Source organism: Lissotriton helveticus, chromosome 3_1 (genome assembly GCF_964261635.1).
Source record: "Lissotriton helveticus chromosome 3_1, aLisHel1.1, whole genome shotgun sequence".
NCBI lineage: Eukaryota > Metazoa > Chordata > Amphibia > Caudata > Salamandridae > Lissotriton > Lissotriton helveticus.
Genome location: NC_136061.1, coordinates 1,818,736,000 through 1,818,763,446, shown reverse-complemented (window position 1 = coordinate 1,818,763,446; position 27,447 = coordinate 1,818,736,000). Strand labels below are relative to the sequence as shown.

The window sequence follows — 27,447 nt, the reverse complement described above, 5'->3', positions numbered from 1 at the left end:
CCCGGGGCCCCGGAGTCCGCAATGGACCTACATACTTAAATAATTAGTGCCCAGGGCTCCTCCTCCCCCACACTTTTTTATTTGAATTTTAGCCTCAGGAGGTGGCAGTCCCCGGGGCTTGGGGAGGCCCAAGAGGCCCCCACCCATAATGACGAATGCCCCAGGGAGGTGACGGTCCCTGGGGCTGACAGGGGCTGCGTGCCCCCCGCACATAATGGATAAAGCCCCGGGGAGGCGGCACTCCCTGGGGCTGTGGGGCCCCCACAGCCCCGCTAATTTATTGCACATTGCCCCCGGGACATGGCCCACCAGGGGGCTTATAGAAAATGAAGCACAGGAACCAGTGCATTGTTTTTAAAAAATTTCTCGACCAGATTCGCACACCCAGTGCAAATTCGGCCGATTTGTTTTTTTGTTAAAAAATGCTTTTATTTTGCTGGGGGTCCTTGTGGGACCCCCTGAGCAGGCCTAGGGGGTCAGAGTGTTTGTACCCTGCCCACTTTTCTTGTTGTTTATCATTTTCTACACTGTTTTCTTGTGACTCGGTTTTACTGAGTCACAAGATGGCTACCAACACTTCCTGGTTTGGAGTGTTGGCAGCCAATCAGAATAAAGCTTGTGCTCGGGAGTGTTAGCAAATCCTCCTTGGTCACAGATATCGATATTTTTTGTTTTTGAATTCCTCAGGAACTACTGAACGGATTCACACCATTTAAAGCAAAGCGTGCACTCTGGAACAACAGCTACCTCTCTGCCAAATTTGGTGTAATTTCGTTCAACAGTTCGGGCTGTATCCGCGACAAAAGTTCCTATGGAAATTAACATGGGGAAAACACGTTTTGGGACCCCCCTTTTTTCTCAGCCCCCGCTTGACAAATAACCCCAAAAGTTTCAAGACAGGAGTTGACCGGAGCGCCCCATTAGTTTTGAAATTTCGCAAAGATTCGTCAAACGGCGTCAAAGATATTGGCAAATCAAAAAAAGCTTTTTCTATGGAAACTAGGACCTAACTATAACTACCTACTGGCAACCGCCAGCAGGTAATATGTATATATAGATATATATTCATTAACAAAACGTCCAAATTATAGCCGCTGCACTCAGGACAGGTGGGAAGTCGCCTGCCTACAAGCAATACGTTTTACAAATTGCGGATCACTCACAGAGTCTTACGAAGATTTTAATAACAATAATTATTCCGGCATGATGCGTTTTGGCATTGTGCCTTTCTCAAATGCCATGAAACTGCTTTTCACTCTGTGCATCAATATCATTGGTTAAAATACCATGTCGAGCCTTCTCATTGGTTGACCACTAGCCAATGAGAGGACCCAATTACACTATATTCTTTGTCCAAGCTCTCCTGCACTTCGGCATCGCCACAGACTCCACGATCTCAATAAATCAAAGTGAGAATTCAAATGTCCAATAAATCTTCCACCCCGATGGGCTGACTTGGAAACAGGTAACGTGCCGGGTGGGCAGGACTATCTTCTACTAAAGATATTCAAATTCTTGTAGGTGCCCTCCATAGTTTGACTTGAATAGTCCTTGCACCTCTACATGGGGTAGGCCATCCAATGCACTCGAATAACCCCTTGCCTCAGCTGCTGGATGTGAACTCTGGACCCAAACGTAGGTGTTGGTCAATTGGCTTGGCATCCTCGAGTTTGCATAACTCACGACCTTGTTCCCGGTCGACGCGGCATCCGATCAGCAGCGGTGTTTGCGTTATACAGTTATCTTCATTAACAAAAGATCCCATTATAGCCGCTGCACTCAGGACAGGTGCATCCACTAGCGCGGTGGGAACTCGCCTGCCTACAAGCAATATGTTTTTCAAAATACGGAGTACTCACGGAGTCTTGCTAAGATTTTATTAACAGCAATTATTCTTGCATCATGGGTTTCGGCATTGTGCCTTTCTCAGATGCCATGAAACTGTTTTTCACCAATAACATTGGTTAAAATACCATGTCGACCATTCCCATTGGTTGACCACTGGCCAATGAGAAGACCCAATTGCACTATGTTCATCGTACAAGCTCTCCAGCCTTTCGACATCGCCACAGACTCCACAATCTCAATAAATCTAAATGAGAACTCCACTGTCCAATAAATCTTTCACCCGGATGGGCTGACTTGGAAACAGGTAACGTGTCATGCCGGCAGGACTATCTGCTACTAAAGATATTCAAATTTGTGTAGGTCCCCTCCATAGTTTGACTTGAATAGTCCTTACACCTCTATATGAGGTAGGCCGTAGACCTATTGGTCAATTATTCAATCAATCTGCATTTGTAAAACGCAACTCTGTCACCCCTAGGGTATCTGGGTACTGTGTTTCTATCGAAGAGCCGCGTCTTGATTCTTTTCTGAAGTCTGCCAGTGAAGGGGGCTGTCCTCAGTGGCTGGGGGAGGTTGTTGCAGGTCTTGGGTGCAATGTAAGAGAAGAAGCGGCTGCCACTACAGGTGCGGCGAATGAGGGATGCGAGGGTGAGTGAAGAGAAGCGTAGGTGTCTAGCAGGTTGATGGAAGTTTAGTCCATGGTTGAGGTGGGCAAGTCCTAAGTCATGGAGGGCTTTGTAGGAATGCATGAGGATCTTGAACTCGCATCTTTTCTAGATGGGGTGCTAGTGGAGGTCTCTCAGGTGGGGGCAAAGTGGGTTCATTTGGGGAGGTCCAGGATGAGTCTGGCTGCGGAGTTCGGTATATCCTGGAGTCTTCTGAAGAGTTGGATGGAAACATTGGCGTAGAGGGTGTTGCAGTAGTCGAGGTGGCTGGTGACAAGGGCCTGAGTGACGGTCTTTCTTGTGTTGGTTGGGATCCATCTGAAGATTCTGTGGAGCATGCGAAGTGTGTGGAAGCAGGAGGACTGTTTCATGGTCAATTGGCTGTCGTGGATAATGCAGAGGTTGCGTGCATGGTCGGTCTATGTGGGTCTGAGTTTGCAGGTCACCAGCTGTGGTTATAGTTAGGATGTAGTTTCTATGGGAAAAGTGTTTTTTTGTTTTGCTAATATCTAAGGCACCGTTCGAATCTTCCTGATATTTTAAAACCTAGTTTGACACTCCCTTCAGCTGCTGTCTGAGAAAGTTTAGGGGTGATTCAGCAAGCGGGGGCTTAGAAAAAGGGGTCCCAAAATGCATTTCGAGTGCAATTTCCATCTGGGTTTTGAACATGACTACAGACTGAATCGCTGAACAGAATTACACTAAAGTTATCAGAAAGCAACCTTTTGGTCCATGTTGTATTCAAGTCTATGGGCAGCGCCCAGCACTTTGGTTGGTTGGTTGGCCTGCCTTTGGAAATTCCTCTACTCTGGTTAATCATTAGTGTCCATCTGTCCCGCCTTAGGGTGCCTGGTTCCCTCCCAGGGGACATCACAGATTGACTCTTTTAGTTGGCCATCTCTGGCCATCTGTTGTCTCCTCGCTCAGACTCCTCCCCTCCCATTATTGCTGCCATTCTTCCTGCTCCTGCTTGTTTTCAAAGGGAGTTTACTTGCACTGCTTTTTGTTGGACATCTATGACCATCCGTTCCCTCCTCACTCGCACCCCCTCCCTCCGTGGATTGTGCTGCTAGTTATTTTTTATGGCTTGACAGTAAAAAGTACAAGAAAGTGGCATATTTAAATTCCCGTATATGATAAATAATATTGACTGTTATCAGAAAGGTTAGAAACTGTGCAGTTTGCCATTTTACAACAGGCTGTGAGTTTATTGTTGAGAAATATTATAAATAAACCCACCACTGCTATAACAAAAAAGTAATTCATCATTTTTGAAATGTCTATGAAGCTAGCATGGGCTGGGATTGCGAAAAAGAGATGAAAGTTTACAACACAGAGCTAGAAATGCTCTGGCTTTCTTCTGCTTCTGTTGGCAGTGCTAAATGCTGCTTGTTGAAGAAAAAGGCATTGACTGGAATGCGAGCTATTGATCGCGAAGCCAGCTGTTCAAGCCTGGGTCTGGCATCTAGCCCCCAGTCTACTCTTGCAAAGAGTGCATTGGAACACATGCGCAAAGTCAGTTAACACGATCCTTAATACCGGTCTGAGCTGATTTCAATCTTTCTTCAGCACTATTTATAGCAGCTCCTAGGAGCTTTTCAAAACAACAAACGGACACTTCATGCTGTACAAAATACTACGGAAAAACATATGACAGAGCTCTTTATTTTTTTAAGGTGGAGCGGGCATATTTATTGCACAAGTAAAAAAACATTGGTATTTACAATGCCAATAGCTCCAACTCCCACAAATGCGAGACCTGTGGCATTTACAATGCTAGTTGTAATTTGGGGTAAGTCCCTTCACCAGTTTTGGAGTTATTTAAGAAAAAAGAAATACAGTTATCTATTGACGTGAATCCTCAGTGGATCCAACAGATCTCATGCTGAGATCTGATTGGCTGGCAACACTTCAACCAGAAAGTGTTGGCATCTATTCTGGGACTCGGACTCAGCTGAGTCCCCCCAAAAGTTTTAAATAAAGAGAAGGGGCAGAGTATGAATACCTTGACCCTCTAGGCATGGTGGTTGGGTCCCACAGGGAGTGAACGCGTCATGGTGACTAACAGTTACAATTAGGGCTGCCTGACCCTAAGATGGTTGTCACCATGATGTGTTCACTGCTCACCCATGTGCAGACTAGCTCCTCTGGTTGAAGCTCCTTTCCGGAGGCACCTTGAGGCTTGAGCTGGCTGGTCGATTACTGGAGCTGAGGGGTCGCCTCAGCCATCTGACCTCTACTGTGACCTCCTTCTACTCCACCAGACTGTGTGGGTTTGCGTCTGTGATGAGCAGTGAGACACCGGCTCTGCCCATGTTGGTTGGTTGGTGCCACCTCCTTGCCATCATCATCATCAACACCAAAGGAACATCACCGTTGGTGATCTGGGTGGCAGTGCCTTTAGCAAGGCAAGATGTTCAAGGTAAGCTCTGTTACCCTGTACACCTGACCACATCACTGGCACTGCAGGCAGGCATTCAAGTACTCTGCCTTCTCGCGGAACTACGCAGAATTCTGCGGGCGGAGTTTTTCGGCAACTCCACAGAATTCCACAGAGTACAACTCGGACGAGCCCCGCCCAGCCCTACACTATAGTTAGGTGAAAATGTCAGTGGCATCATAAAGTTTTGAACTCAAACAACCACAGAAATTCACTAGTATTAGTTAGTACATCTAATTACAACTCACGACCGCCATGCACTGCTTATGACATCACGTTACATCACTCATGACTCATGACATGTCTATGACATCATTTATAACATCACTCATGACATCTCAAATGACATCACTCATGACATCATCCAAGCTTCTTTCGTACACATTACTCTATAAATGGGTATGGCATTAGAAGTCAGAAAGTAAGTACAATTTAGCTCAGAAAAATATGAAGCATCATCAATGGCATCATACATACAACTCCCCTGGATGAAACATGCATGTGTTATGTGTAATATTGACCCAATACCATACACTTCATGGGTAGCCGAGTTCACATTAACAATAAAACACAGATAGATTGGTAACCCCTACTGCACAGTGTTCAATCTGTATACAACTGTTCAGGGAAAACCAAGTTCCTCCAGATACTCAACCTCTCTTACATAACTATTGCACTACTACGGACAGCCTTTGCTGTATCAAACCCCTCACAGTCTCTGAACCTGGATATGAGAAAAAAGGTGGGTACTGTAAACAGTTTTTGCTCTTTGGAGAGAGTTTAATCTGTGCCCCACTGTTTGCAGACAGTGAAACTCTCATGAGAAATACAGTATTAAATCATATCTACTAAGAGCAGTGTTCATTCTGTGCCAAACTTGTCCAAAGAGACACTATTCATTAAAAAAGCCCTAGGTCTAAAGGTGCTAAAGTTCATACTTCCGGCAGCCTTCATTCTGTGGTGAAATCTTTACACAGAGCCCATCTTCTGCAGCAAAATCAAAAACATGTACCTGGTGCAAACAGTCTTCTATCTTATGTAGACATTGTCATGCTAAGATGATTCTGTCTAAATACTCAAGGCTGCTTACAATACCTACTATTTACTATGTAAAAGTTTGGCCTGTTGGAAACCTTTTCTGCAGAACCAAAAAAAAGAATGTGGAACATCTTGGGCACAAGCTGTCAACTGTCAGCTGTACACAGAGTTACTCCTAAATACACACACGTATAATGTATTCAATACCTTCACACACCTATGATAAATTAGGCGCACATGTGTTTAGTAAAGACTTACATTCATTATCTGGACACAGATTGCACAACATTAGGTAGAAAAGTAATAAGGTGGTTACTCACCACTATGTAAAGTATAAAACAAACTCACACGCTAATTAGATGATGTCATCAGTGATTTCATCAGAGATGTCATGAGTGATGTCATGTGAGATGTCATCAGTGATGTCATAAATTATGTCAAAGAACATGTCATGACTGATGTAATATGTGAGGTCATAAACAGTGCAGGACGGGGGAGCAAGTTATAGTCAGCTCTTCTAACTATAACTGGTAAATTTCAGTGTTTTTGGAGTTCAAAACGCTATGTTAGCACTGAAATATGCACATATAAATACACATTGTGTTACGGGTCTGCCTCAAACATGCAAACCACTAAAATGTTCCAGTTATGGTTTGTGAAGCATACATCGCACACCATCTGACAACGCCCACTATGTACAAAGCCCTTTTTTGCACATAGCGGGCCCTGCCCCCAACACTCTTCTGGCAGCCAATCCCTGTGACACATGGTCTTCAGCCTTATGCAGCAGAATTAGGGCTTAGGCATTAGCATGTGACCAGACCCCATCCCCTACCCACTGCTAGCAACCTTGTGTTTTCCATGCCCTTTGGTCCTTACCACCAGTGCCCTAGGGTCAGAACAATCATTACAATGCATTCCCTTGCCTGTGGCATATTTTATCCACACATTACAAATCACAAGTCATAATCAACTTGCAAGGCATTCATAAAATAACAGATGATCTTTGCTTTTCATCTTCGTACTTTTCAACATTTGCATTGTGCTTTCGACCAAATACCTTAACTGTAAGCTAATGGCGTTTTGCAGGGCAGAACTGGCCATAGAGGGCACTGGGCATTTTACCGTTGGGCCCGAAGGGTGGTAGCCAGTTTTGGACCAGTGGGGGCAGTTTTTGGTACAGAGGGCCAATTTTGCTGCAGTGCTGCAATATTGCATTTTTACATCTCCAGCATTCTGCAACACTCCTGGTAGTAAAGATACAGTCTGTTGGAGCACTAACTGATGCCTACGTTTTGTACCTTTGAAGATATTAGCCACAGTAATATGGGAGGTGAAGTTTTGTAATACTACTGCTACGTTTGTAGTAGTACTTGTCAATAGAATATGAATAGTTTGTAATTCCTGTGTACGTGAGCTCATTACAATGACCATGGAATCTTGTGTACCGTTAGGTGTTAGTGATACGTGTGCAGATGCTACGCAAATCTTGAAATATTGGAAGAATGTTTGGATTTGGTGTTATTAGTTGGGGCAAATATGGTAGGCTTACTTGAGTTAGAAGCTGCTAAGTCTGATCCTGTGAAAAAGAAACTCTGGTGAACCTTCAGTACACCTTTGTATCTTTGTTTATTACCTGCAGTCACGAATGGGGTGTTGATGGTGTATTGGGTGAGTGATCCAGAGCCTGGAATCCGCCTTATCTTAAATTGATGCAAGAGTTTTGAAAGATAATACATGACTTCTTCATTCCCCATTTGAGGGGGGCATTGGTAATCCATGTGGCAACCTGGCATAACAATGGTAGATTCCCCCACACTTATCCATTAACAGTCTAACAGAATGGCTTGCTCTTGCTCACAGGTTTAGGTTCCACATGCCAAATAGTGTTACCGGCTCCCCAGACCAGCTGCCCCTTTCACAACTCCCTTCCTCTCACTGCCCTTCCCCACCTATGGCTTCCCTTCTGTTGAAATGCACATCATTGAAGCAAGGTACCTTTTCCATGTGGTCTTTACCTGAGCTTTTCTTTGGCACTCCCAAAGCTTTCCGAAACAAAGTAGACGGGCTGGTAGTTCTGGTCCTGGTATGGTTGCAGAGCCGCGGAATCAGGGTCGAAGTCTCGGACCTCTGGCTCGTCAGACAGGCAATGCTGGTGGGTAGGAGCACAGAAAGGTATGACTGTAGTGTATGACCGACATTTTAGATAATGACATTCCAGCATAACTATTGGTACAGAGGACACTGTTACACAGCTACACTAGGACACCGAGGGCGGCCATCTTTCTGTCACAATCCTCTTCCACAGACCATCCTGCTCTACAGCACCTCTAATCCAGGAGATCAACTGCATTTACGCGGCAGTGGAAAACCAAATGACACAGCAGACATGACTAAATTATTCAATGGGAAATGCAATTCATGGGCATAATGTGGCACAGTCTGTGGCAGCATTATTAATTACAAAAAATGAATACAGTCTGGGCAAATGTTTCACCTTATTACTTCCACCTTAACACCCAGATACAGCAATTACTAACTGCAATATAACAATGTAACCTTTGGAAACTGACGGTGTGTGGCAAAACTAGCTCTTTTTTAGTAACCGTTGATCCTTTTGAACTAGAAAGGAATATTTTCTGTTGAAAGCCTGCACATTATGCAGCAGATTGTGCAATATATGGGAAGCATTCTGAAACCCAAATTATGGGGAAGATAGTGTGGCCACAGAATGTCATAATTCCAGTGGCCTTTTCTGAGGTCAGGTGAGAGAGCACTGTGCTGGTCAGGAGAAGGGTGCTAGCATTGGACAGTGTCCGCCACACAGTGATTAAAGATATGGCACTGGGCAGCAGAGGCGTCAAAGGTTTTATCTGATTCCCGAATCAATTAAGGTAGTATGTCCGTCCTAACCCGCTGCAGACCCCCATCTTTGATGCTGAGCCCCCCGTGTGATACCCTCTACCTGCACTAGCCATTAAATCCTGCCTTATGCCCACTAGTAAAGAAACTGTCTGATTTGAGGGTGATGTAAAACTTTCAAGCAATCAGGACAATTCTGTGAAACTCATTTATTTTAGCACTAATGGCTTTCTTCAATAATAAAGGACTAACAAAAAGTGATCATTTGGAGCTGTCACAGCTTTTGTTCTATGCATTGTGGGGCAGAACAGGATTGTTCCTTCATTGCCTTCCCCACTGTTAACCCCATTGCTGCTAGGCATTTTCTCCCCCTGTGGTAAGCCTGTTGTTTTGGCTATTTGGGATAGTTCACTCATAGACCTACCCACACAAGGGAGGTACAATTTTTCTCAGAAGATTTTGGGTAATGCAGTGTGGGTAGAAGTGTGTGGATCCAGGCAGATTCCAGAACTTTCCAGCACAGAAATGTGAGGAAAATGTTTTTTTTTTTACAAAGTTTGAGGTGTGCAAGGGATCCTGGGTAACAGAACCTGGTGAGAGTCAGACAAGTCACCCTATCCTCGATTCTCCTGGGTGTCTAGTTTTCAAAAATGTATAGGTTTGCTAGGTTTTCCTATGTGCAGACAGAGCTAGGGTTCAAAATCCACAGCTAGGCACTTTGCAAAAAAAGGGATCAGTTTTCACTGTAAAAATTGAATGTGTCCATGTTGCATTTTGGGCCATTTCCTGTCACGGGCACTAGGCCTACCCACACAAGTGAGGTACCATTTTTCACGGAAGACTTTAGGGAATGACGGGTGGGTGGAATTTAGTGGATCCACGCAGATTTGAGAACTTTCCATCACAGAAATACGAGGGAAATGTGTTTTTTTAAAAATAAAGTTTGAGGTTTGAAAGGGATTCAGGGTAACAGAACCTGGTGAGACGCATACAAGTCACTCCATCCTGGATTCCCCTGGGTATCTAGTTTTCAAAAATGGTTAGGTTTTCTGGGTTTCCCTAAGTGCCCGCCGAGCTAGGGTTAAAAAAATACGGCTAGGCACTTTGCAAAAAAAGGGTCAGTTTTCACTGTAAAAATGTGGTGTCCACTTTGCGTTTGGGCCGTTTCCTGTTGCGGGCACTTGGCCTACCCACACAAGCGAGGTACCATTTTTATCAGAAGACTTTGGGGAATGCATGGTGGGTGGAATTTTGTAGATCCACCCAGATCCCAGAGCTTTCCATCACAGAAATGTGAGGAAAATGTGTTTTTTAACTAAGTTTGAGGTCTGCAAGGGATTCTGGGTAACAGAATCTAGGGAGAGGCATACAAGTCACCCCATCCTGGATTCCCCTTCGTGTCTAGTTTTAAAAAATATAGAGGTTTGCTACGTTTCCCTAGGTGCCGGCTGCGCTAGGGCCCAAAATCCACAGGTAGGCACACTGCGACAAAAAAGTCAGTGCCTAGTGGGCTTTCTGCCACTCTGGAGGTGGGATAATCAGGAGGCGGGGAGGGGATTTGCCCTGATATGCCTCCAAGGGAGCTAGAAAGACTGTGCCTATGTTTTGGGGGAGGTGGGGACATTAGTATGTCCATTCTGGGGAGCCCCCAGGTATAAAAAAATAATAATAATCCCTGGCACCTAGTGGGCTCTCTGCCGCCCCCTGGGGGCTGATCAGGGAATGCTGCCCCCATCTGCCTCCTGCAGTGGGCAGAAATACTGTGGAATTTTTATTGGGGGGGGGTGGAGGAATTGGCCTGCCCATTTTGGGAAGCACCAGACTCTAAATCATTTTTTTTTAAATCCTTGAGTTCTATTGGGCTTTCTGCCCCCCCCCCCCCAGGGAGCAGATTGGGGGATACTGTCCCATCTACCACTTGGGGGGGCAGAAATACTGAAATTTTGCTGCGTGGGAGAGGGCATTGGCATGCCCATCTTGAGCAGCCCCCACCCCTAAATTCAATGGAAATAAAAACCCTGGCATCTAGTGGGCCTTCTGCTGCCCCCAGGGGTGCAGAAAGACTATACATGTCATGGGGTGAGGGTGGGGGCATTCACATGCCCATTTGGGGAAATCCCCACCCCTAATTAAAATGAGGAAAAAAATCCCTGGTATCTAGTGGGCTTTTTACCCCCCCGAGTACGCAGATTGGGGGCTACAGCAAAACTGAATTTACCAAATTCTATATGGAGGGAGCAAAGGTCCTTGCCCAAGTGCCCGCTCCCCCCTCCCTGGTGTCTAGTGGGTAGATCCCTCCTTGAGAATCTCCCCTTTCCAATGATACATCTCCTGACTTGCTACATGCTCAGGGGACTGAGATAGCCCGCTAAGCACATTGAGAGTGAAACTGAAATGAGCCTATTTGCTCATTTTAATTTCGGTTTCTGTGCAATGAGGTCAGCACAACATGCGTGCTGATCTTCATTGCACAGAAACAACAGAGACAGCCTCGGGAGCTGCTCCTGAGGCTGTTGAGGGTAAAGAAAATCCATCTGGTGCCCGCACCAGAGGGATTTCCCTTGGCATGAGGGAGGACGATCGGGAGCCATCCTGCGCACATGAGCACCTTGGCGCAGGACTGCTCCCGACTGTCTTGCACATGGAAGGGGTTAATATTGAAAGCCGGGAGTGCTTTACATGGCCTTCTGTGGTGCGAGTGACTCACCGCCTCAGGGGCACCAGGATGTCCCTTCCAGGGACTCCAACAAGGGCCACGGGCCACAGTCCTAGAGCTAAAATCCCCCCCTATCCCCGACAGGCAAAACTCCAAACGTCTTTAGGTAAGAGTGACAGATTCCAAAAGACTTTCGTCTATAAGTCTGATTTTTAGTTTGAGACTCTACAGCCCTAAATGTCTGAGCTCCTTTCATCTGAAACCACTATAGGGACGTCTTTTAGCTCTTCCCTTTACTGTTTTTACTGAGAGTGAGGCCAATTCAGAATAACTATTCGCAATGTCAAAAGTTCTGGCTTATAAATGAAAGTGATTCTTCAGTCATTGATTTTTTTCCTGCAGTTTTGTGTAGCACAAACCCAGTCTAAGGGTTTTGGAGCTCTTTACATGAGCAACAGTTACATTATACAAGGTCAGATAAAAAAATGTGTACAGGGATATTTAGAGAATCGCCCAGGATCACGCAATTTTGAGTCAAGGGCAGGAATCGAACCTAGGTCCCCAGGTCCAAACTTGGCAGCTCTGACTGAAACACCACATCCTCTACCAAATTGCAGGACTCTGTAATTCATCATGCATACACTTTTTCACAAATCTTTGCACTCACAATTCGATGTACCCACCTACTGAGTCATTCTTGAGTTTACCCACTTACCCAACCACGATGAAAAATACAAACCACAAACTTAACAACATGCATAGCAAATAACAAATTAAATCAACATAGCTACGGATGGCTTCTAGCAAAGGTGTTTTACATACTGCAGTGTTGTTTTAAAGTTCCAGGACGGCCACCAAGTTTAGAAGCAACAGGTTGATCATTTTGGAGTAGTAAAACAATTATCCACTTCGTACAATACCTTTCTTTGAAGGTCACCAGGTTTAGAGGTAGTGGCAGCATGTGTAGCTGCACACTGCTGATTAAATAAATGGTAAGGATACTTTTGACACTGTCTTATGAACTGGAATAAACTCTAAAAACTAAATATAAAAAGAGTAGAAAGAAAGAAAAGGGAAATAAAAGAAGAAAATGGAAACTGAAAGGATTCACCCAACAGCCCTGGCACTGAAGCTCACTCATTTTCAGGAAGATATGCATGCATTTGATCAGCCAAATGTCGGCACTTAGAGGTCAAGAGAACCAATGGCTGAAGTGGGCTGGCCCTTTGTTCGATAGTAGGGATTATTACAGTGAAAATCATCTACCCCTCCCCCACAGTTTGTCAGAGGTTGACCAGCACCAACACCCTTGTCTATTACGATAATTTGTGAGATGTCATGTAACAAAATACCTCTCTAACGTCTGAAACTCAGTATAATAACAACACACCAATAAAGGCCTATTGATTTTAACAAATGCTTTTCACAATAAATAAGTCAGGCTTACTGCTTTTGTCATAATCTTTTATAATTAACAGATCAGTACAGTGACACTGAGAATAACCTTTCCCACTGAACCAATCAGGGTAATAGCCTTTATCATTGACTTGTCACAATAACAAACTCAGGCCTACTGTATTGAGAGAAGGCCTTCCTAGCAAATAACCAAATCAGACAAACAGTCATAAAATGAACACATACATACAAAATCACAGATGTAGAGATGGCAATGCAAGATATGATCTACTTCAAGAGGGCCTAACAAGGGTTGTTACTGGGTAAATCTTCCATACCCAAAGTTTGTGAGAGGGGTTAAATAACACCAAAGCCTTTGCCTTCTATGATAATCTATGAGAATCATTGTAACTAAACATTTGTGTACAGGCTTTCATTCAGAGCAATAACAAACCACCCTTAAGTGATTATTGACTTTAACTTATGTTGTTCACGGTGCACAGACATAATATCGACTACAGAATATCGAATGGAGAAAATATCGAGGAAAAAATATCGACAATATAAAAATATTGACAAAAAAAATATCGTCATTAAAAATATCGTCAAAAATAATGATAAAAAATATCGAGTACAAAAATATCGACTCAAACAAATCGACATGACAAAATATCGATATATAGTGGAAGTTAAAAATATCGAAAATATGTAGAAAAAAAGTTTAAATAACTAATTTTAATTAATAGTAATATAAATTGTAGTTTATGTTTAGGAGCGGGATGTTGGGTTAATAGGGGATAAGGGTGGGGAGTAATTTAAAATAATTAATAAATTAATATATGTGTGTAAATTATTTATATAATTAATTAATTGCTAATTAGTTATCAATTATTATTTGAATAATGTTAAATAAAAAAATTAATAGGAAATAATTAGTAATTAATTAATATTAATTAGTTAATTAATTAAGTAATTAGTTATTATTAATTAATAAATGCAATTGTAGTTTATGTTTAGGAGCGGGAAGTTGGGTTAATAGGGGATAAGGGTGGGGAGTAATTGAAAATAATTAATTCATATATGTTTGTACATTTATTATATTATTAATTAATTGGTGAACAATTAACATTAATTATTTAATTAATTAACTTATTAATTAGTTAATAAATTATTACAATGTGTAATATTTTTTAATTAGTAATTAATTGTTAATTTATTAATGTCTATTAGTTAATTAATTAAGTAAATAGTTATTATTAGTTTGTTAATTAAATTGTAATTTATGTTTAGGAGCGGGATGTTGGTTTAATAGGGGATAAGTGTGGTGAGTAATTACAAATAATTATGTAATTAATATATGTTTGTCATTTTTGATTTACATAAATTAGTAAATAATAATATACATTATTTAATTAATTAATAATAATTAATTTAATTATTAATTAGTAATTAATACGTAATTAATTATTATAAAATTTGTAAATATATTAATGAGATTTTTTTGGGCTATTATTTCGAAGTTATTGTTAATTAATTATTTAGGGAATCTAATTATTAATCATAAAAAAATTTTTATTACAGCTAATTTTATTTAATATTATAATTTTTTTTTATTATTAAATAATTAGTTATACAATATTAATACTTTTATTTTTGGTAAAGGAGTATTTGTAGGGTTCAGGGTCAGTTTAGGCTTTGTGGGTAAAGGAGTTATTATTTTTTGAGGGTAATTGATCAGTTCTGGGGTAATTGTTTTTTTTTATTGTGGGACAGTTTTCATGTGTTGGATAAAGGGATATGATTTGGCTTTAGTGTCAGTTGTGGTTTATTGGGGGAAGGATTATTTTCAGTGTTGTGGGTTAGTTTTTAGTCTTTAGATACAGGTTTTTGTAAAGGCTTCAGGGTTAGTTTTCTGTTCTTGGGTAAAGGGGTATTTTTAGGGTTCAGGGTCAGTTTTCTGTTCTTGCGTAAAGGGATATGTTTAGGCTTCTGGGTCAGTTTTCAGTTCTTGGGTTAAGGGTATTTTTTGGGTTCAGGGTCAGTTTTCAGTTTTTGGGTGAAGGGGTTTTTTTTGTGTTCAGGGTTAGTTTTGAGTTCTTTGGTAAAGGGATATTTTTGGGGTTCAGGGTTAGTTTTCAGTTTTTGGATAAAGGGTATTATTTTGAGTTCAGGGTCAGTTTTCAGTTTTTGGATAAAGGGCTTTTTTTAGGGTTCAGGGTCAGTTTTCAGTTTTTCCGTAAAGGGTTTTTTTTAGGGTTCAGGGTCAGTTTTCAGTTCTTCGGTAAAGGGATTTTTTTTGGGTTCAGGGTCAGTTTTCAGTTTTTGGAAAAAGGGTTTTTTTAAGGGTTCTGGGTCAGTTTTCAGTTTTTGGATAAAGGGGTTTGTTTAGGGTTCAGGGTCAGTTTTCAGTTCTAGGGTAAAGGAATATTTTTGGGGTTCAGGGTCAGTTTTCAGTTTTTGGGTGAAGGAGTTTTTTTTGTGTTCAGGGTCAGTTTTGAGTTCTTCGGTAAAGGGATATTTTTGGTGTTCAGGGTCAGTTTTCAGTTTTTGGATAAAGGGTATTATTTTGAGTTCAGGGTCAGTTTTCAGTTTTTGGATAAAGGGCTTTTTTTAGGGTTCAGGGTCAGTTTTCAGTTTTTCCGTAAAGGGTTTTTTTTAGGGTTCAGGGTCGGTTTTCAGTTCTTCGGTAAAGGGATTTTTTTTGGGTTCAGGGTCAGTTTTCAGTTTTTGGAAAAAGGGTTTTTTTAAGGGTTCTGGGTCAGTTTTCAGTTTTTGGATAAAGGGGTTTGTTTAGGGTTCAGGGTCAGTTTTCAGTTCTAGGGTAAAGGAATATTTTAGGGGTTCAGGGTCAGTTTTCAGTTTTTGGAGAAAGGGTATTTTTTTGAGTTCAGGGTCAGTTTTCAGTTTTTGGATAAAGGGCTTTTTTTTGGGTTCAGGGTCAGTTTTCAGTTTTTGTGTAAAGGTTTTTTTTTAGGGTTCAGGGTCAGTTTTTCAGTTCTTCGGTAAAGGGATATTTTTTCGGTTCAGGGTCAGTTTTCAGTTTTTGGAAATTGGGTTTTTTAAAGGGTTCTGGGTCAGTTTTCAGTTTTTGGATAAAGGGTTTTTTTAGGGTTCTGGGTCAGTTTTCAGTTCTAGGGTAAAGGAATATATTTTTGGGTTCAGGGTCAGTTTTCAGTATTTGAGTAAAGGGGTATTTTTAGGGTTCTGGGTCAGTTTTGGGTTTTTGGATAAAGGGGTCTTTTTAAAGGGTTCAGGGACAGTTTTCAGTTCTTGGGTTAAGGATTTTTTTTTGGGTTCAGGGTCAGTTTTCAGTTTTTGGGTAAAGGGGTATTTTTTGGGTTAAGGGTTCCTTTGGTGTATATAAAGTGTGCTACAAAAATATTATACTAATAATTAGTAGGAAAAAGTTACACATTTTTGTTCTATTTATATATTTTTGGACTACTCAGCTACAAATATTATACAAATATATGTAAATAACATTATTTAACTATTGTACCTTTTTAATAAATTTACAATTAACTGTAACATTATACTAAAGTAGCAATTCACATTTATACATGGTCAGTGTCCAGCAGATTACCTGATATTAGCTACACTGGAGTTGAATTGAAAGTAATCATTGGTCACTATCCAGCACCTTCCCTGATATTAGCTTGACTGGAGTAGGATTTGTAATTCATTATTGGTTAATGTCTAACACTATACATTATATCAGCTTGACTACAGTATCAATAGTAAATATTAATTGATCAGTGTACAGCACATTTCCATATAATTGTAAATTATCATGTTATTATATTACAAAAAAATGCACAATGGGTGTTTTCACAAAACTTTATTACCATTTTAATATTTTTTTATGTGAACTATAATACAATCACAATCAAAAAGAAAATAACTGTTTTTGGAAATGTAGTATTTGCAGATTAACACATTAATATTTATGTACATGTTCTAATTTTTCACATACATTTCTTTAACAACATTTTTTATGAACATAAATATATTTATCAACATTAACATTGAGTAACAAGTTTTTATATAAAAATAAATAAAGAATTAGTGTTTATTCTGCTTATTCATGTTATATTTAATAATGTTAATATTATATATTAATATTATTAAATATTTTTTTTTACACTTATATTTTTATAAAGTAACATGACAATTATTATATTTGCTGAAGATATGGAAAAACAATTTATGACATTTTTGCCTACATATTTCAGACAATGTTTGTATATCACAAATAAAAATATATAATGTTGTTCAGTTTGTCACTGTAAAGGGGAATAATATGTTTATTAATAATTTCTGGTATTGGAAAAATATTAATTATGCAAGTATATACTTTTATAATACTTAGAAATTATTATTAACATTTTTAAATAATTAATAAAAAAAAAGTATATTATTATTATTATTTATTAATAAACTTAAACATTTATTTTTTCTTTTCAGAAATATATATATTCAGAGAAATAAATATACATTATTTCAGGGTATTATTTTTATTATAAATGGTTACAAATGTTTTATTAATAACAATAAATAAGTTATATTATTTATTATTAATTATTCACATTAACAATTATAATGTTTAGTTATAAACAAACACAACATTATTCCTATAAATTTACACAATCACAAATTAGTTAGATATATCATTTCAAGTGTTACATTATTTTTTAATATTATTAATATATAATAATTATTATATATTATTTAATATTAAAAATATTTTTTATTTTTTTACTGTTTAATTTTTAATGAGTCTAGTTTATTAATTTGTTAAAATAACAATGTTTATGTATTACTTTTTTATACTATAACATTGTATTTTCTATAATACCTTTTCCAAAATGGTTTAAGGGGACTACTTTTTTACCGCGTAACGTTATTGTGCTTCATTCCGGACTGGAGAAGCTCGCGGTTGGGAGTTGCTTCGTGTGGAGGGAGGTAAGGTTGATTTTACATACAATTTATAACAGAGTGGTAATGTTTGATGGTATATTCTAACTGTGGAGGGTTTGTGTGTGTATGTATGAATTGTTTAGGTAGCGTTTAGGTTAAATGTCGTAGTTAGACATGCGTCGTGTATGTTTTAGTTCTAATGTTATTTTAAGTGTTAGGAAAGGTCTTCTTACATGGTTAATGTTAATTGTGAATGTATTTACTAATGTTATGGGCTATTTGTGGGTGGGTTTCGTTATGTATGTTTTTTTTAGAGGTTCCGGTTCCTCGCATGAAAACTACATGGAAGGAAGCGTGTTTTTTTGATGAGATACTAATGTATGACTTTTCTAGTTATATTTTGACGTGTATCTCCTATATTTCGTGTTTGCCAGGAGCGGTTTTTTATATTTTATAACTGTTTTTCGTGTTTTTGGAGGGTTTCGTATTGAATTGATACATTGATATGTGTGACCGTTTTTTTTAGAAGTTGTGTGTATATCACTTTAAATGCTAAAGTGTCCACACTACTGTTTTCGGAATTTCATGGAGCGTTTATTTCATTTTAACATTATTTTCGGGTTTTTGATGGTTTCTTATACTGGAATTATTATACATTGCAATGGACTGTATTTTGCTTCATTACGTTTTTTTCATCAACAGAAATTGTAAGTATTTTAAGTAATTTTTTTGTTGGGTGGGAAATGTTGAACTTAATGTAATGTGTATGTGTGATGTAATTATAAATATTGCATATTTGTTCACAAATATGGTCCGAACTTTTGATCCGTTTCTTAAACAAATATGTATTATTTATAATTTTAACAGACATTTTTCTATTGTTATATGTATAATTATTGTAATAAGAGATTAGTATCTATTGTAGACATTTTTATAGTAGGCTTTTTGCAATTATTGACAGGTATTCTAATCCTCTAGTTGTCGGATATAGTGTGACTTGATTTTGCAGTAGTCGGAACATTTGTTTAGTTTGTTTCGTTAGTTTTGGACCAATTTGGGTCACAGATTGTTCCATTCTTAGCTCTTGATAGCTTTGTTCTTTTTTCAAAGCTTCTACTAGGTTATGGAATGTGGGTCTGGCTCTGCTTGTGGTAGCTTGGAAAGCATTATGCCACCCTTCTACACTGTTGTTTGTTTTAGCCTCTTGGTTTAAAGTGCTAAGATAGACATTCCACCAAGGGATATGGAATTTGGGTTGGCGTCGATGTCCAGATCTGTGCAACCTTCCCACCCAAGTATCTTCGAAATAGTCCAGTAATGGGGTTAATTTATCTTCATTCCTCTTGTAATATGTGCTGTCAATTAATAAATTGTAGTGTTCTGCTACATCGGTAACAGGAACGTAGGCCAGTGCAATCAATTTTTTTATTTGATAGGCAAATGTGCTATCTGTTGAGTATAGAATACTTAAAGTGGATTTCTGGAGATGTCTCCATATGCTCTGGTTGAAATGATAGTAGCAACCCTGGATTGCTGTGTGGGGAAATGTTCTCAAAATGCTATTAATCATAGCTAATTCGAAATCAATAATTATTTTTTCTGGAAAATAATTATTGATTTCATTTTTGAGAACATTTAATATTTCTGCATAAGTGTTTTGCTGTTTGTTTGGTAGCAAACAGTAAATGAAAGGGATGTTATAGTTATGGTATAAACCGTGGATGGAATATAGTTGATAAAAAGGTTTTGGGCATGGTTTAAATGTTCCATCCATCATCCATTGGGGACACTGTTGGATTTTTCGTAAATTACTTGCAGTTGCAAACATTATGATTCTGTTTGTACTGCTTTCATTGTCAAAAAGGATAAATTTGTCTTTATTGTGTGTGATGGACATTTCTGGTGAAATAATAATTTCCTCAAAAGTAGTAGGGTTGGGTGGGGTTGTGCAAGTGCGTCTTTTAGTGTATGCAATTGTGCGTTTTAGGGATTCAATAGAGGGTAGTTGACCGGAAGCATGGGCTGGGACTTTTAACAGTTCTTCCTTAAGGATTTGTGTTGTTGGTTTATCACTTTGTGTGCTAGCAGTTTTTATGTTTTCTAAAGCATCTCTTATTTCAATTTCTGTGACATTGGGGGGATGATTGTGTTCCCTGGTAAATAACACACTAGTTTCCTCAGTTGTAGCCCTTCCATAACATTTGTTAGAGTAATATTTTGTACATTTCCAGAAAACTTTTCTACCACTTTGTCTTTCCTGATTATAAACATAACCCATATAACATAACAGTAATTTATTTTTCTGTGACATCACAAATTCTGCACCTTCTGTCATTTAGCTTAACTTGTTCTAGGAAAGAGTAGAAAGAAACAAAATTATAAAAAATATCTTTCACTTTGTGGTGCTAACATAATTAATTATGTATTTATACTTACAGTTACTAACAGTAGTAATCAGAAATCCAGAACTGTATTTTGAAGGGTTTTCTTGTATGTATTTCTTGATTTACTGTTGGTATGAGAATATAGAAATGCTAAGTTAATGTTTACACATAACAAACGATTTTTCTAGGAAAAAGCAGTTTTTATTTTAGTTTACTACTACATTTGATGTGAACGTTACATATACTTACTTGATAAAATAGTTGAATTGTAGAATTGGGTGCAGTAGATCAAGGTTATAAAGTTCTGATCTGTAGAGAAGATAGAATAAATAATTGTACAATATTATTAACAATTTTTGGAACTGTTGGTAAATGGCAAATATTTAAAAGTATACTCACTTGAAAAAAAGTAGTTTTGTTTGCTGTAGGTAGAATAGATGTATGATGTATTCAGAATATCTATTGAGAAAATATAAAAAACATAACATGGTGTTAAGAACATATATTTTGTTTGATTTCTGAGGTTTTAGGCCAATTACAATTATACTTACATTTTTTACAAGGGTCGTTTTGTCTTTTGGTATAGTTGATGTTGGATGTTATAATTGGATCTGTAGGGAAGATGTAATATGCAAGATATGTTGTTTAGAAAATATGATTTATTATATTGGGGGTTTACTAACAAAAACATATATACTTACATGTTTAATGAGTCTACTTTTATACATTTGTAGTATAGAGATAGGAAATTCTCTGATTATCTGTGAATAAAATGTTTAAAATAGAGAATGAATCTGGTGAAATAGTGTTTAAAAAAAGCAGTTGGTGTATAACACAACATTAATGTATACTTACTATCTGATTTTCCAGGTGAAGAAATAGGAACATGTATTATGTATTTATTTGTAGTACTTTCTATCAGAAATGTAGAAGGAGATAAAAAGTAAATAAGTGCAAGAGTTAGGAGATATAAGTACATTATCACACTACTAATTTAGATTTCTACATAATGCACTGTTACTTACTTGAATAATTAGCTAGTGAGCTGGATCTTTAAAGATGTTTGGTCAGGAAGAAATCTTCAGAGTTTTGGCATCTTCTTTCTAAGAGTTAGCAGCACCAAATGGTAGAATGTATGTATCCCTTTTATAGTATGTGTATTTTGTGTGCTTTCATTTAATTGGTTGCAGGGTGAAAGGAAGGATTGTATAGGCTAGTTTGAATTTTTTTGGGTTAATTGGTATGTTTGTCGATGTGAGAATGGTGGTATGTGGTGATTTCTGCATTAAAGCCAGTTAGTTGTTAAATAAAATAGATATGTAAGTGGTTAAAAATAATGAAAATGTTAGTTAAATGTGCAGAATATTTTCCTAAAGATAGAACGCATTTTATAGAATGTATAGGAAATGTAGTTAAATAGGAAGGTGATAAAAGTAACAGGTATTATATGTAAAATGTTTTTTCTATAGAGCAATGACTTTTATAGACGATTAATATGGTATTTTAGACATGAAATGTAGAGAAAGCAACTCGATATTTTATTTTTTACGATATTTTTGTAGTCTATATTTTAGTAGTCGATATTTTTGTAGTGTTTGTGGTAATTTCATGAACAACGATATATTTGTAGTCGATATTTACTAAGGCGATATTTATGTATTCGAGATTGTTAATACTCGATATTTTGTAGTCGATATTTTAGTAGTTTGTGTAATAAGTATAGAAAGTCGATATTTTAGTAGTCGATAAATTTGCTACGATATTTTAGTAAGTCGATAATGTGACCGTCGATAATATTTCAGTGATCCGTTTTTCACACAATAGATATGACAAGCCTTCTTTTTAAATATTTTGTAACGTCATAATAAACAGACCAGGCCGATAGCATTGATCAGTGACTTTTCATTGTTAACACTCAGCCCTTCTGTATTGAGCTTAAGCTTTCCCTCAAGCAAAAAAGGACAATGCAAGCACTGTCCTTCATTAGGAGCACAAAACCTCTGGCTGTACTGAAGGTAACCATTATGTGAATGGAGCCTACGCACCTCTCTCAATAGTACTTCTGAAAGTAGTTTTTTTCTCTTAATCACATAAAGTACAGTGACAACTGCACTGTCAGGTCAGACCTAAACATGTGGCAGAAGACTTGCATCGTAAAGTTTTCTCAGCAATGCACCAATCCTGGCATACGTCAATCCACTTAATCGACAATCCATAAATATATGGTTGGGGTAAGTGCGTACTTGTAAATGTATTTTTCCCTTTTTAACACCTTCGCTGCGGCGGCTATTCCACCGCAGCGTTAAGGGGGCGAGGCGGCCGCGCGGCGCGCCAATGCTGGTGACGGAACCGCTCCGTCACCAGCCTCGGTTGAGCTGTGCTCATGACGGAGCGGTTCCGTCATGGCCCCGCCCGCTCAATGGAATGCCCAGCGCATGCGCGGCGAGCGGGCCATGACGGAACCGCTCCGTCATCAGCACAGCGCCACCGCAGCTGGTGACGCAGCGGTTCCGTCATCAGCATCGAAGGAGTTAATGTGACAGGGATAACAGTGTCCATGGGAAAAAAAAACCATCCATTTACACACCAAAAAATAGAACTTTTCTATGGGTTTTATGAATCGATGACTTAAGCCTACTGGAAGAGGTTGTAAGTTAAGAAGTGAAAATAGATTGGGCAAAAGCACTGACAATATTTTTGCAGACCCCCATAGTTACTACCTTGGAGCCATGCACCACATTTGCAATGCCAGCTACAAAGATGCTCCCAGGGGAACACTCATCCACTATTTCACACTTACCACTGTAGAAAATCCATACGATTTAGTGCATATTCCAGTTTTAGTGCTATTTATGCAATGAAAAATCTAGAAATCCTGATTTTTTGAATCAGAAGCTCTATTTCTTTGGGCACAACTACCTTCTGGACAAATATGTCTCGCTTACTTAAGGGCCCAAAATTATATGAATGAGCCCCAATGACACTAAGGGACAGATTTATGGATTGCATTGCACTTGCATCAAGCCCCAACTTAATACTACCTCCATCTGGTGTCTTCTATATAGGAACATCCACCCCCTTTGCTCAAGTGAAAGTTTTAGAGCATGTGTCTTTTGATCCCATGACATACAGTGATATTAAACCTGCAGTTCTCTCATTGCAGTAACATTAGCCATGAGCACAGGTGAACTACAACCCTTGTTTTTTACTAACCATCTCGAATCACCATCTGGGTTGACATTAAACCATTTTTCCGCAATCCTACCTGATCTTTCTGTAGTCTTTGATACAGACCACCATACAACCTTATTACACAGACTGAATAAATGAGAATACAAGAGTGTGTGCAGGGCTGGATCTCTTCATACCTTGAAGAAAGGCACCAAGTAATCATCTTCCCAATCATCATATTTCATCACTGGAGCAGGTATCCCTCAAGGCTCTAATGTGTACTGCTACTTCACAATGCCTATATGAGATCTTTCTCAGACATCATTAAGACTTTCAACTTGCTACAACAATGCTAATGACACCGAGTTCATTCTGAAACTGAATCAATAACACCTAAATGAATACATCAAGGGGCCATGACTGCTTGAAAAGACAACATTATAACAATTTAAAAGTCAACACAACAAAACAGAAATCCTCACCTGTGGAAACAGTTCACCTTCCCTCCTTGCAGGACATGGCTCCTGGAACTTGGAGCCCCCTCGAATGAATGAATGAATGAGGACTTGTAACGGGCGACTTAGCCCAAGGGCATCAAGGCGAGTAAAGATCGTACAACTTGGAGTTCTCCTGGTGCAGGACTACGGATAGACCTCTACAAAGAGCCACGTTTTTAATGGTTGACGAAAAAGCATAATAGAGATTGTCCTGCCAATTCAGGGGGGAGAGTGTTCCACAACCTAGAAGGCTCTCCCTCCCCACCTTACTTCAGAAAACCTAGGAACTAAAAGAAGGTTTTTATTGGAGGAGCGGAGAGCTCTACAGGGGGAATAAAGGTGTAAGAGAGACCTGATGTCCTCTGAACCTGAGCCATACAGGGCCCCATGGACAAGACAAAGGATCTTAAATGAGATCCTATACTGGATGGGCAGCCAAGGCAGGTTTTTCCTGGCCAGGGAGGCTGAGGACAGTCTAGGAAGATTAAGACCAACCTGGCCGCTGCATTCTGCACTATTTGTAGGCGCTGGATAAGATTCTTATTAATGCCTGAGTAAAGCGCATTGCAGTAATACAGTCTCGAAGAGACGAGAGCCACAGTAACTTGCTTCCGGGCATCAGGAGAGAGGTAGTGTGCAATCTTTCTCAAGATCCGGATGATACCACAACAGGTGGAAACCGTCCTACTGACCTGACGGTCAAAGGAGAGCGTGGTATCTATCAGCACACCCAAATTCCTGGCAGATTGGGAGGGAAGGGGACACTCCCCGAGGGACAGAGGCCAACAATCACTCGACCAGATGTCCTGATTGCCCCCGAAGATCAGGACCTCTGTCTTCTCTCTGTTTAACTTCAGGAAGTTCTGAATCATCCATTGGGAGACTGCTTCCATGCAGTTCCTGAAGTTAAGAGCGGAGTTACTCACAGATTGAGAAAGGGAGACCATGATTTGGGTGTCGTCGGCGTAAGACGCAACCTCTAACCCAAATGATCTTACTAACCTGGCAAGAGGGGTCACATATAGGTTAAAAAGTGTGGGACTTAGGGACGAACCCTGAGGGACCCCACACTGCACAGGTTTAGAGGGGGAGAGGAATTCACCAAGCTTCACCCTTTGTTCTCTTTGATTGAGGAAAGAGGTCAAGAGGCTTAAGGCCGAGCCTCCAACTCCAATCTCCCTGAGACGTGCAACCAAGACAGAAGGAGACAAGGTGTCGAAGGCTGCCGTAAGATCGAGCAGGACCAAAAGAGTGGTCTGGCCCTTGTCGACCTTCGAGCGGATGTTATTGATAACCACCGTAAGGGCGGATTCAGTACTGTGAGCTCTTCAGAAGCCATGTTGAGATGAGTCCAGCAAGCTAGAGTTATCCAGGAAGGAGCTTAAGTGATGGTTAAGGTGTGATTCAAGTATTTTTGCCAGTGCGGGTAACAGAGATATGGGCCGAACGTTTTTCAAGACCCCAGGGTCCAGTGTGGTCTTTTTCAGCAGCAGTTTAACTCTGCCATTTTCCAGGAGTGAGGGAAGATTCCTTCCGTGATTGCTAGATTCATCACCTCTAACAGGTGAGGAATAACCACCTCCCTACAAGCCTTAAGGATCCTAAGAGGGCAAGGATCCAGAGGGGAAGCTGATTTGGTTTTGTCAAGAAGCTGATTGATCCTTTCCAAGGTCAGAAGAGGAAAGTTAAGGAAGCTGGGGCCGAGTTCATTCACCCGACATTCAAGTATGGGAGGGGCAAGGGGAAAAGAGGAGCTCAATTCCAGGTTGAGTAATTCTAGTGAATTATAAATATCCACTATTTTAGTGTGGAAGAAAGTAGAGATCTTTTCACTAAGCTCCTGAGATCCCTCAATGGTGTCCAGAGTCGAGGGAGCGGAGAGGGAGTCTACGATCTTAAACAGGTCTCTGGGCAAATTGAGGGAGGCCTTCAGGTTAACAAAATGAGCCTTCTTTTCCTCAATTATTGCCAGCTTATATTCCTTAAGGAGACGTTTATGTGTTTCTTTCTCCTTGGGATCGAGATGAGCCCACCAAAGCCTCTCCTGTTTTCTGCAGCCTTGCCTTAGCAGCCGGAGCGACTCAGAAAACCAGGGTGCCGAAGGTCTCTTTCTGGCAGAGTAATGCTGCTTGGCGGGGGCCAAGATGTCCACGGCTCCCGAAATGGAACTGGAAAATTGGAGGGCAGCGGAGTTAGTGTCCCTCAAAATGAGAGGCCTCAATCTGGACAGTAATGCACGAAATCTTGGATTTATCATTTGGCCTATTTAATAGCTCAGGGAACCATATCAATGTTCTAAACAATAAGTATTATGTGACATATATCCCCTTTTCTGATGATCCCTCAATGATTCCAAGCCATCACTTGCTTGTACACTACCAGTTGGACGTTGTGTTTGAGCTCCTGCTTTCCTTTGGCTTTCCTCCTACACAGCCTACAGCACATCCAGTTTGCCACTGCCAGACTTTGACTAGATCTCTGTACTAGAGATTGCATAACACTAACTCTTTACTTGCTACCCATTGCCACATGTATCTCCCTTAAGGCCCTCTGCCTTTTTGGCAATGCAATCTTTGAACATATCATCCTAAAATGAACTCCAGATTAAGACCAGGAGCTTTACTTAAATATCCCTGTCTGTTGCAGTAAAGGCCACCAAACTCTGAAACTCCCTTGTAACCCTTGTAGGAAAGCTCACAAATCTGCCAGAATGCTGATTGTGTATGCATCTAGCCAAAACATCAGCAGCGAACCACAGTTTGCCTATTAGGCACTCATTATTAGTGGCCCTTTAAGTTCTGGTGTGTGTCATATCACTTGTGAATGCCCCTTCTGGAATTCAAAGTTTTGCAGCTAGCACCACATCCTTACAATTTTCCTCAAGTAAATTTTCCCCAAACCTACTTACCAAGGGAAACATGCCCCAAAATACTGGAACATGACGCACTCTCCCATCCATGCAGATAAGCTTGGCTTGTGTCAGACTCGATAAAAATTGCACAGCACTCTGATCCACATTTGCAGTAGCAGCATGCTGTGCAATGCAATTAATTGAACAAGTAATTACTCAGCCTTGCTATGTTTACCGGCCATTCTGCAGATGCTGGCAGAACTGCCCACAAGCAGGGGTTAAGGAAAACTCTAGTATGGACTGAAAAAAAGTCTTTAGGCCCTCAATAAACCTCTTTGTTAATTATAGCGATCCTAACTGGCAATCATTATGCCTCCAAAACATGACTCCTTCCCTTCCACAGTGCAAGTTTGGGGAACCCAGACAGTAGTGCTGGTCAGAGTGGGGATGCTGCTATCAGTGTTACAAAGCAAAACCAAAGGGGATGATGGACGGAGTGTTGAACATTGCAAGCACTCACCCCCAGTCAACTGATCTGGGTTTAATCCATCATCATTCTTTAGCTCACTCCGCCACCCCAGTTCAGACATGGCCATATGCAAATCAGTTTGACCCTGTGCCTCATGGGAACAGTCCAGCCCGAACTGCCAAGCCATGTCTTCCCTGGACCGGAAACAAGCATCCTGGGACCGGTCTCTGGCTAATCAGCCAGGCTAGCTTGAA

At 39.9% G+C, this 27,447-nt stretch overlaps 1 protein-coding gene across 1 annotated transcript in view; it reads right to left on the bottom strand.

Annotated features, from left to right (window-relative positions):
- The window catches only part of TH (tyrosine hydroxylase), a 403,874-nt gene that overhangs the window by 2,626 nt on the left and 373,801 nt on the right, over positions 1-27,447 (bottom strand). The window contains exon 12 of the mRNA XM_078682736.1: positions 8,010-8,143. Within this exon, the coding sequence (XP_078538862.1) occupies positions 8,010-8,143 (134 nt within the window). The remainder of the gene's footprint in view (positions 1-8,009; positions 8,144-27,447) is intronic.